The sequence below is a fragment of the Panulirus ornatus genome, chromosome 55, assembly GCF_036320965.1.
Source record: "Panulirus ornatus isolate Po-2019 chromosome 55, ASM3632096v1, whole genome shotgun sequence".
NCBI lineage: Eukaryota > Metazoa > Arthropoda > Malacostraca > Decapoda > Palinuridae > Panulirus > Panulirus ornatus.
In genome coordinates this window covers 26,767,929-26,780,246 of record NC_092278.1, presented here as the reverse complement: position 1 = coordinate 26,780,246, position 12,318 = coordinate 26,767,929, and the positions used below count along the sequence as shown (strand labels likewise).

The 12,318-nt window shown below is 40.0% G+C and overlaps 1 protein-coding gene across 5 annotated transcripts in view; it reads left to right on the top strand.

The window, feature by feature from the left end:
• The window catches only part of LOC139765620 (WD repeat and SOCS box-containing protein 1-like), a 193,098-nt gene that overhangs the window by 165,769 nt on the left and 15,011 nt on the right, over positions 1-12,318 (top strand). Inside the window, exon 12 of one of the 5 annotated variants that reach the window (XM_071693291.1) lies at positions 7,449-8,284. The exons of the other annotated variants lie outside the window; for them this stretch is intronic. Coding sequence (XP_071549392.1) covers positions 7,449-7,452 — 4 coding nt within the window. The 3' untranslated portion in view covers positions 7,453-8,284. Of the gene's footprint in view, positions 1-7,448; positions 8,285-12,318 lie in introns of those variants that run through there. 5 annotated transcript variants of the gene reach the window in all.

Sequence of the window (12,318 nt, the reverse complement as noted above, 5' to 3'; positions counted from 1 at the left end):
TGTTCCCCTTTACCCTTGAACTTCATATTACTCAGAGCCAGAATATCCCGGTTTCTTTCCTCAAACATACTCCCTATCTCTCCTTTCTTCTCATCTTCGTTACATCCACACACATTCAGACACCCCAGTCTGAATCTTCGAGGAGGATGAACACTCCCCACTTGACTCCTTCTTCTGTTTCCCCTTTTAGGAATAGAAATGCAGGGAGGGGAGGGTTTCCAGGCCCCCCCACTTCTGCCCCTTTTAGTCGCCTTCTACAACATGCGGGGAATATGTGGGAAATATTCTTTCTCCCCTGTAAAATGATAGGGGTATCACTTTATACAGTAAACAGTTGGATTACCACTGTATACATTAAAGCAGTAGGGTTACCACTTCATACAGTAAAGCAATCAGGTTACCACTGTATTCATTCAAAAAGTAAGGTTACCACTTCATACAGTGAAACAGTTGGGCTACCACTCTATACATTAATGGTAGGGATACCACTTTATATATTAAACAGTATGGGTACCATTGTATACAGTAAAACAGTCAAGTTATCAGTGTACACAATAAAATAGAGGATTAGCCTCAGACACAGGGAAATAGAGCCAGGAAAGAACTACTAGAGGAGAAAATGTCAATGGTCCCCCTCTACAGAACAGTCAAGGAACTGAAAGCATTTTGCCAAATTTATTAGAATAGAGCATATTAATAACACAAAGATAAGCCATGTAACATCCTCTGTATATGCTCGCAGGGACTTAAATCACTTAGAACAAATAAAACCCCATTTTAAAGTGGCTTACTGAACAAATAAAATGCAGCATTTGTGGCATTCGTTGTAACTTACGCTAAAGATCTGTACAGATATGACAGAACTAGATCATGTAGAAAGAGTTGGATTGTATGTTATAGGTACCCTTATTTTTTTTTTTTTTTTGCTTTGTCGCTGTCTCCCACATTTGCGAGGTAGCGCAAGGAAACAGACGAAAGAAATGGCCCAACCCACCCCCATACACATGTATATACATACGTCCACACATGCAAATATACATACCTACACAGCTTTCCATGGTTTACCCCAGATGCTTCACATGCCCTGATTCAATCCACTGACAGCACGTCAACCCCGGTATACCACATCGATCCAATTCACTCTATTCCTTGCCCTCCTTTCACCCTCCTGCATGTTCAGGCCTCAATATTCCTTGCCCTCCTTTCACCCTCCTGCATGTTCAGGCCTCGATCACACAAAATCTTTTTCACTCCATCTTTCCACCTCCAATTTGGTCTCCCAATTCTCCTCGTTCCCTCCACCTCCGACACATATATCCTCTTGGTCAATCTTTCCTCACTCATTCTCTCCATGTGCCCAAACCATTTCAAAACACCCTCTTCTGCTCTCTCAACCACGCTCTTTTTATTTCCACCCATCTCTCTTACCCGTACATTACTTACTCGATCAAACCACCTCACACCACATATTGTCCTCAAACATCTCATTTCCAGCACATCCATCCTCCTGCGCACAACTTTATCCATAGCCCACGCCTCGCAACCATACAACATTGTTGGAACCAATATTCCTTCAAACATACCCATTTTTGCTTTCCGAGATAATGTTCTCGACTTCCACACATTCTTCAAGGCTCCCAGGATTTTTGCCCCCTCCCCCACCCTATGATCCACTTCCGCTTCCATGGTTCCATCCGCTGCCAGATCCACTCCCAGATATCTAAAACACTTTACTTCCTCCAGTTTTTCTCCATTCAAACTTACCTCCCAATTGACTTGACCCTCAACCCTACTGTACCTAATAACCTTGCTCTTATTCTCATTTACTCTTAACTTTCTTCTTTCACACACTTTACCAAACTCAGTCACCAGCTTTTGCAGTTTCTCACATGAATCAGCCACCAGCGCTGTATCATCAGCAAACAACAACTGACTCACTTCCCAAGCTCTCTCATCCCCAACAGACTTCATACTTGCCCCTCTTATATAGACTGAAATCCTGACCTTCTGAAATGATGTAGTAGAAGCATTAATTGTCAAGGTTGAAAACCCAAATTTGGTCATTGCTTTGGTATATACAGCACCAGATGCAAAACCACAAGAATGTATGGGTGGAATAAGAAATGTATAATCATGTCTTGCAGAGGAATCAAAAACATTGGAATTCAAACAACAACAGACCATTAGGTCCTTTTGAGGCAGTTTGTAATAGTAGAAGATGTAGAAATCATAGATTGGGATGGTAAAAGTTGGAAGGCATACAGATGATTTAAGAGAATAACCTGTCAACTGTCATTGTGACTAAGAAGGTGCAAATAATGTAAGTCGGACTAGAAGTGAAACATGAAGTCTACTCTTAAATGTACCTGTAGTACTGCTTTGAACCACTTTAATTGGTAAATCATTCCAAATGGTAACAATCCTTTTGAAGAATAAGTACTTCACCTCATTTGAGGTAAAATGTATGCCCACAAGTTTGCATCCATTACTGTAGTTGAATTAAATGAATCAATTCTTAAGTAGCTTGCCATGACCTCAGAAATCTAGTCCCAAATTACTCGTCTTAGGAGAATTTAACCAAGCATACATTATACAGAGACAGGCAGGATGAATTATCATAGCAGTGACATCCAACACTATAAGCAGCTCAGATGAATAGCTGCAAATAAAAGGGTTACTCTGTGGCCCCTAGTCCCTGGCATCATGGGGTGCTAAGAATCACTTAGATTCTACCTGACTCTACTGCCAAAGAGAGGGAGAGCTGTGGCAGTAGTAGTACTGCCCCCTCCCATGATCTTTCTCTCTCTGTTAGACCTCTTTCTTTTACTATTCACTATACCAACATTTGTGAACACCATCAGTCTAGTACTTCTAGTATCTTACTTTTCTCTGAGACACAGTTGTCTAATGATTTTCTCAATTGTCCCTTTTTATATCTAACTACAACCTCCACTCACAATTCCAGTTCAAAAAACAGCAACACATCTGTTGCACACCTCAAGAACCTTCAGTCCCCAAACTTTGATGCTATGTAGCTCATGGTCTGTTTCCCTGTTACCACACTTTTCCTCTGTTTCACCTATTGCTCTTCTAATTCTACATATTTTATATCCATGGACTATCTAAACTCCTGCCTTGAGACTGTGACATTCTCTCATCAGTAAGCTGAGATCCTCTACCTCGGGGATTTCAACATTCACCATAGGGAATGGTTGAAATCCTCCCATACGGATAGTAAAAGCCCTCATGTTCTCCATTCTCAATGACTTAGAGCAAATCATCTCCCATCCTACCCATATTCCTGACCACTGTGACCACTCTCCTAATATTATGGATTTGTTTTTCACCTCTAGGTCATCCCTCTGTGAATACACAATCTCACCCTAAATTGGTTCATCTGATCACAGTCATAAATGTATCTATTCTAATGGCACGTTCCCCTCCGCAGCCCCTTCTAAGTGTAAATAATGGCATCTCAACAAAGCTGACAGGAATAACGTTTGTAACTTTTCTGACTCTCCTTGGGTAAATTACTGTCTTACATGGTGATGTTTCTGTTTTTGCCAAACACACAGCAGAAGCTATTCTTGCAGGGGTAGAAGCATTTATCCCCTCTTCCTCCAAGATGACCATTTCACCAAATCCATGGTTCACCCATTCATGTTCTGAGGCCATTCAGGCAAGGGATCAGGCATATCAGGCTGGAAAAACTCACCTTACTCTGGCTCCCATTCTGCTTTTATCACAGCCAGTAATTGCTGCAAGTATGTTATCCATGAGGCAGTGTTCCTATATTCAAAGGAAATGCAATAACCTCTCCATCATCCTCTGATAGGTCTTTCTGGTCTTTAGCTAAGGGCATCTCTAGCAATTTCTATTGCTCTACCTTTCCTTCACTTTCCTGTTCTGATGGTACTACAACTGTCTCCCCCTTAGACAAAGATACTCTCTTTGGTTCCCATTTCTATTCTAAATCCACCTTGGATGATCCTAACATTCCTTTACCCACGATGCTTCTAACATTCCTTAACCCCCAGATGCTTCTCTTACTAATCCTATGCCTTTCCCTGTAATCTCTTTTCATACTGTCCAAAAAACACTTCTTTCTCTGGACACAAGCAAGGCTTATGGTCCCGATGGCATCCATCCCTGTGTACTGAAAGAGTGTGCCTCTGAACTTGCACTTATGCTTGCTTGTCTGTTCTGTTCCTTTTTAAAAACCAAAATTTTTGCTTTTCCTTGGAAGCATGCATTGATACATCCCATCCCAAAGAAGGGTGACCGTTCCGACCCCTCTAACTATCGTCCTATTGCGTCGACACCTTTCATTTCCAAAGTTTTTGAATCCTTCTTCAACTCCCATATCCTTAGACACTTCGAAAATCACAAAACACAATTGTCTCCCTGATCACTAGTATGGCTTCTGTGAGGCAAGATCCACAGGTGATCTTCATTCCCATCTTATTAATGTTTGGTCATCATCCTTGAAAGATTTTGGGGAGTCGTGTAGAGTTGGCCTTGACATATCTAAGGCTTTTGAATGGGTGTGGCATCAAAGTCCCATCTCTAAGCTCCCCTCTTTTGGCTTCCCTCCCTCTCTTTGCTCCTTATATTTAGCTTCTTCTCTGGCCATTCTACATTTGTGGCTGTTATTGGATCAGCCTCCCCCTTTTCTCCATCAACAGTAATGCTATCAAGTTTCTGGCCTGTCCCATACACTTTTTCTCCTTTTTTCAATGATTTCCTACCCTTCACAAATAATCCAATGCAGACATATGCTGACAGCTCAACACTGCATTCATCCATATCCTTCAATTATGCTCCTTCTCCTTTCACTTCATGCATCTCTTCTTGACACAGTATCCTCACTAAGCTCATATATGGACAGGATATCTCAGTGGGTTACCCAAAATTTGTTAAAGTTTAATGCCTCCAAGATCCCAATTTCTACCCATTTCTTTTTAGTAAACTCCTCACAACTCCCTTCTCTCCTTTGATGGTTCTGTAATTCCACCTCTGGACTCAGTGAACATATTTGGTATTACTGTAACATCCACTCTTTCTTGGAAACCCCATATTAAGGGAATAGCGAAATCTGCCTATAAGAAATTGGGTGTCCTGTTTAGATATCAAAGCTTCTTCTCTTCTAAACGTTTAAGTTGCTCCGTTTATTTAAGGGATTTATTTATCCTTGTTTGGAGTATTGCTCTCACATTTGGGGTGGTTTTAGCTCTGCATCCTTAATTGACAGAGTTGAGTTGAAATTGGACCGACGTATAAACTCTCTCAAGGCTAACTTCCAGACTTGACCCCCCTTGCCCTACTCTGCAGTGTTGGTTCACTTTTTCTCTTGTATAGGGCATGTGAAGCGTCTGGGGTAAACCGTGGAGAGTTCTGTGGGGCCTGGATGTGGAAAGGGAGCTGTGGTTTTGGTGCATTATTACATGACAGCTAGAGACTGAGTGTGAATGAATGGGGCCTTTATTGTCTTTTCCTAGCGCTACCTCACACACATGAAGGGGGAGGGGGTTGTTATTTCTTGTGTGGTGAAGTGGCGATGGGAATGAATAAAGGCAGACAGTATGAATTATGCACATGTGTATATATGTATATGTCTGCATGTGTATATATATGTATACATTGAGATGTATAGGTATGTATATTTGCGTGTGTGGACGTGTATGTATATACATGTGTGTGTGGGTGGGTTGGGCCATTCTTTTGTCTGTTTCCTTGCACTACCTCGCTAACGCGGGAGACAGCGACAAAGCAAAATGATAATAATAATAGGTTTTTCTTTTTCTTTCAAACTATTCGCCATTTCCCGCATTAGCGAGGTAGCGTTAAGAACAGAGGCCTGGGCCTTTGAGGGAATACCCTCACCTGGCCCAATTCTCTGTTCCTTCTTTTGGAAAATTAAAAAGAATGAGAGGGGAGGATTTCCAGCCCCCCGCTCCCTCCCCTTTTAGTCGCCTTCTACGACACGCAGGGAATACGTGGGAAGTATTCTTTCTCCCCTATCCCCAGGGAATAATAATAATAGGTATTACTTTTTTTTTTTTTTTTTTTGCTGTCTTCCGCGTTTGCGAGGTATTACTACTGTTTTTGCTCCCCAGAGGAGGCTGCTTGTGTGCCCACACCACTAGCTTGACCACGCAATACTCAGCAAGCTGCTGCGTCACAGGATTATTGTATGGCCATCAGCAACTCAAAGGTGGTCCGCTTTGATACCTGCTTCTTTCTCTTCTCGTTGAAACTTTGGAACTCTCTTTCTTTTAATATCTTACCCACTAACTTTGACCTGGCACGTTTCAAAAGACAGGTTTTTCACTTCCTCCAAAATTCGTAAATACAGATGCTCCCCAACATAAGTCCGAGTTCTGCTTTGACCAACTGGTCATATCTCAAAATGGATGTATGTCAACATGGCATGTAGAATTCATATACCTATTCAGTATTCTTTTATCCTACTCATTTTTTATCATGATTATCTTGTTTTTTATTAACCAGATTTATTACAAGATTCTGTAGTTTCTTCTTACCAATCATTTAAGATTCTTTCATTCATGGATTGATTCATCCAAACTTACAATGAACTTTTCAACAGTTCCTTTGTCAGCACTTGCTTCTTTACCTGTGACTCAAACATTACACGAGCTTATTTTCTTTTAAATATATAGAACCAACCATGACTTGTTGTGAAGTTCTTGATACAATCCTCTTCTGCTCACTCCTTCAGTCTCAAAAAGACTTCTAATCTTTTCCCGCATTGTTAGTGAACTTAGTGCAACATGTCTTTGAATATGATCTTCCATCCTCAGCATCAACAACTTTTCCATTTCATGGATGGGCCCTTGTCATTGCTTTGTTTTTATCATAGACTTCATGTGTGCTGAACCTTTAACTGCTTTTATTTATTTTTTCATTTGTCCTTTACAATCGTTGAGACCATTGATGGGACAACTGTAGATCACATGCAGTCACATTAACTATTTTACCTCCTTCATATTGGATGATTACCTCCATTTTCACTTCCAAGTCTAGCATCTTCCTTGGCTTCTTGCCAGATCTGTCAACATGTGATGGGTTTTTCCTCTTGCTCGTCATCTTCTTTGGGGTTTAATACGAAAATGGTTTAATCCAGCCCAAAATTTTTTTTAGATTCACTTGAATAATGCGGTTACTGAATGGTAACTGAGAGGAGAACTGAGAGAGATGCTGTGGTGTGCACAGTCCTGGGATCGTCTGACATTCACTATCCTATGCACGCAGACATTATCACTGGTGGTCATACGACTAAGTGTAATTTTTATATTTACAGATTTCATTTATAGTTTTGTTTGGTTGTATGTACAGATGGTCGTAATTCGCATAGATCATATGTTGGGGAGCATGTGTACTTTCCCTTGTCTTTTCTTTTTCCATTTCTAATTTTCTCTGTATTTCAGTTAAGGCCTGGCCTTGATGTGGACTTTTGTCCATGACTGGAGCTTTAAAAAAAAATGGCAAGTTCTCCCTCAGTCAACAAATAACAAAACCAGCTAGAAGAAAGAAACCTTGGAATTAATCATTGCAGTTGATGTGGACGTAATATGTGACATCACCATCACAAATACCTTATCCTCAGATCTCAACTTAATTGAAGTAAAAACAAGTTTGAATGCTAAACTGCAAAACAGATGAAATGGGAAGATGTGACCAATGAGATTTCTGCACCACAATGTGAAATCCTGCTAAGTACCAAAACAGAAGAGTGTTTGAATGATGTGACCTATATGATCAATTTGGTACTCCAAACATGTGACAGGCATATACCAGCAAGAAGAAAACACAAAAGGTCTAGAGTCAAACAAGAAAGATGAATTCCATACAGGAAGCAAAAAAGAATTGCAGACCTTTTGAAGAAGCCTTAATTCACCCAGGAAAGGAGAGGAAACCTGTCTTAATGAATTATTGGACATACACCATATGAAACAAAGGAAAAGGAAGTAGAGGAAAGAACCATTACTGAATTACAAAATAATTCAAAATGCTTTTATTCTACCCTGTGTTGTAGAAAGGGACTAAAAGGGGCAAGAACAAGGCTAGAAACCTTCCCCATCCTGTATTTCAATTTCTAATGTATGGAAAAGAAGAAGGTCCCAAACAAGGAGTGCTTATCCTCCATGAATGCTCAGGCTGGGATGTCTTGAATGTGTGTGGATGTAACCAAGATAAGAAGAAAGGAGAGATAGGAGTACATTTGAGGAAGGTACCTGGATGCTGCAGCTATGTGTGAAACAAATCTCAAAGGTAAGGGGAAGAATGGTTTGGGAATATCTAAAGGGTAAAGTCAGGGTTAGTGTGAGTTTGAGAGCTATGGAAGGGGTAGCACTACAGCTGAAACAGGAGTTGAGGTAATGTGTGAAAGAGGGTAAGGAAGTGCACTCCTTATTGATGTGTGGGTAAAGATGAAAGTGGGATATGAGAGACGGATGACTATTAGTGTTTATGTGCTTGGCCATAAGAAGAAAGATTATGAGAGGTGATGGTTTTGGGAACATCTGAGTGATTGTGTCATCAGTTTTGATTCAAGTGACTCAGGGATGGGTGATTTATGTGTGACAGTGAGTAATGTGGCAGTTGAGCGTATAATTGTGGGGCATGGGATGGGTATTCAGGAGGTTAAATGGAAATTATGAAGATCTTATGGAATTGTGCACTGAAAAAGGACTGGTGATTAGGAATACCTGACTTTAAAAAAATGGACATACATAAGTATACATGAGTGGTTACAAAAGATGATAAGTGGGAATTATTGGATTACGCACTAATTGCTAAGTATGTAAAAGAGAGACTCTTGGAAGGTAATGTGCCGAGAGGGGCAGCTGTTGGGATGTCTGATCATTTACCTTATGGAGGTACGGGTAAAGATTTGTAAAGGTTTTTGGAAAAGAAGAAGTGATGGGTGGTGACAGCAGAAAAGAGGAAGTGATGGGTGGTGAAAGTGAGCTTACATATAGAGTTGTGTAAAGAAATACCTGGAGAGATTGAATGAAGAATGGCAAAAGGTGAGTTAACAAAGTTTGGGGAATGGATGAGGAGTGAGAGGTATTTAGAGAAACAGTGATGGAATGTGCAAGTGAAGTGTTTAGCTATTGAGAAAGGGTAGTGAGAGATGGGATAACAAAGTAAACTTGCTAGTGAAAGAGTAAAGAAACATGTATGGTCAGTACTTACACAGAAGGAGTACAAATGACTGGTAGATGTGCAAGGGAAAGCGGCATGAAGTCAAGAGGAAGGTAAGAGGAAGGTGCAGGGGCTGAAAAATAGGGCAATAGGGGTTGGGATGAGTGAGTATCAGCGTACTTCAGGAAGAGTAAGATTGCTAGGAAAAAGGTTAAGAAATGTGAGGAAAAACAAGGAAATAAATGAGAACATTTGAGATGAGGGCAAATGGGTAAGTAGTGATAGGCAGTAATGAGGTGAACTAATGGAGTGAATGTGTTTGATGATAGGGTGGCAGATTTAGGGTGTTTGGGTCAGGGAGGTATGTGAAGTGTTCATACAAAGTGGTTTGGTGAACATAGAAGAATTGACAGAAGCTCTCTATAAGATGAAATGTGGCAAGGTGGCTGGAGTGGATGGTATTGCAATTGAATTTCTTTAGAAAGGGGGTGACTCCATTGTTGATTGGTTAAGATTTTCATTGTACGTATAGTTCATGGTTAGTGCCACTATATGAAGGTAAGGGGGATAAAAGTGAGTGTTTGTATCGCAGAGTTATTAGTTTGTTGACTGTATCTGGTAAACTGTATAGAAGAGTGGTGACTGCAAAGGTGGTGGCATGCACTGAGCATCAGGTTGGGGAGTAACTATGTAGTTTCAGGAATGGTAAAAATGTGTGGATTAGGTGTTTGATTTGCAAAATATGTATGAGAAATACTTACAGAAACAGAAGATTATGTGTATGACATTTATGGATCTGGAGAAAGCATATGATAGGGTTGATAGAGATACTTTTGTAAGTTGCTATGAATACATAGTGTGGGGAGGTAAACTATTAGAAGTAGTAAGGAGCTTTTATCAAGAGTAAAGTGTGTGTACAAGTGGGTAGAGAGGAGTGTGAGTATTTCTAGGTGAAGGTGGGTCTGTTACAGGAGTGTGTGATGTTATCATGACTGTTTTATTTGTTTATGGATGGGGTACTGAGGGAGATGAATGCAAGTATTTTGGAGAGAGGAGGAGGTATTTAGTCTGCAGGTGTTAGGGTACTTAGGGGGTAAGTAAGTTGTTTGCTGATGATATGGTGCTATTGGCAGATTCAAATGACAAACTGCAGAAGCTGGTGTCTGAGTTTGGGAGAGTGTATGAAAGGAGAAAGTTGAGTTGATTTGAATAAAAGCAAAGTTATTAGAGTTAGCAGAGAAATGAGAGGTTATCATGAGCATTAGTTTCAGTGGCGAACGTAGTGGAAGTAGAGTGTTTTAGATACCTGGGTGTGAATATAGCAGCAAATGGAACATAGGAGTTGAAGTAAGCCATAACATGGATGAGGGGGTTCACTGAGGAATGTGTGGAAAGAAAGGTCACTGTCTTCAAGGGAAAAGATGGGTGTGTTTGATGGTATAGTTGTCCTGTCAGTCCTACAGGGAAGTGAGTTGCGGTCCTTAGACAAAAATGTAAAGAATAGATTGGATGTGTTGGAAAGGAACTGTTTGAGGACAATATGTGGTGTAAGGAGGTTTGATCAAAGAAGACGTGATAGAAGAGTGAGGTGCAGTAGTAAGGGGAACATGTATGAGAGAACTGAAGAGGGTGTCCTGAAATATTTTGGAAATATGGAGGAAATGAGTGAGGAAAGGATGAAAGAGAGAGTATACATATTGATAGTAAAAATGAAAAGTCAAGGTAAAGTATGGATTTTGTTGAACTGTAAAAGGTAAATGAGGAAAAAGACCTAGGCGTAATTATCTCTGGTGACTTAAAACCAAGTAGACAGTGCACATAAGCAGTGAAAAGAATGAAAAAAATTCTTGCTTTCATAGGTAGACCCTTCAAGTTCAAATGTAAGACCAGGGAAATCATCCTTACTCTTTACAATTTATGGGTTCATCCATATCTTGAATACTGTGTTCAGTTTTGGTCACCCTACCTAAAAAAGAGAGAGTACAGCATCAAGTTACCAAGATGATTCCAATACTTAGAAACAAATCCTACGAGATCAGATTAAATGACTTGAATCTGTTTAGCTAGAAAGGAGGTGCTGAGGTGATCTAATACAAGTATTTAAAATGATCAAGGGCTTTGATAATTTTGATCTATCAAGTTACCTAAGACTTAATTCATCTGATTTTAGTTGTGGTAATAGATACAAAGTCATGAGCAAACGATTTACCTTTAATGAGGCGAAGTACTTTTTTATGATTAACATTTGGAAACCTTGACTGTCATTATTTGTGCCCTCTAACTTTTACCACACTATTCTGTGAGTTTCAGATATTTACCACTGTCACAAACAGCTATGAAGGGTCTCAGTGTTCTGTTACTATTTGAATTCCTTTGTACTCCTGTGTACATCAGAAGCATTTGCAAAAACTGTCGACTGATTGCACTAATATTGCATGTTATTAAGATCTTTGTTAGGGTCCTAAGAGGTAAACTGACTGACTTTATGTAAATAGATAATCTATATAACCCAGGACAACTTGGCCTTAGGGTAGGTATATCTTGTATCTCTTAGTTGCTTGACCACTCAACTTGGCCTTAGGGTAGGTATATCTTGTATCTCTTAGTTGCTTGACCACTATAAGAAGATTGTTGAAGCTCTGGAAAACAAAATGCTGACAGGATTTGTAAAGACTAGAAAAGCAGTTGATAAATTGACCATGGGGTCATAGCATTGAAAATGTAAAAGATGGGAATAACCAATAAAACTAGAAGTTGGATGTACTAACAGGTCACAGCATGAAGTTGTAAACAATACCTCTACAGTGAAATGCTTATTCCCCAAAGGAACTACACTTTCACCCCTCCTTTTCCTTATTCTTATATCTGACATTTATGCACACAGAAGCCACAGTTCTAAATGATTGTTTGCAGATGATACAAAAATAAGTTTGAAAATCATGTCAGTAGAGGATACTGACAGGCTACAGACATAAACAAAGTCATCTATTGGGCCTTCAAGAACAATATGCTTCTCATTGCAGATAACTTTCAGCTCCTCTAGTATAGGGAAAATGAAGAAATGAAGAACAGGCCTGAATGCTGAATAGACACAGACATTTCACAATGTGAAAGACCTGGGAGATTAGAATAGTGTCCAGCGATCTAACC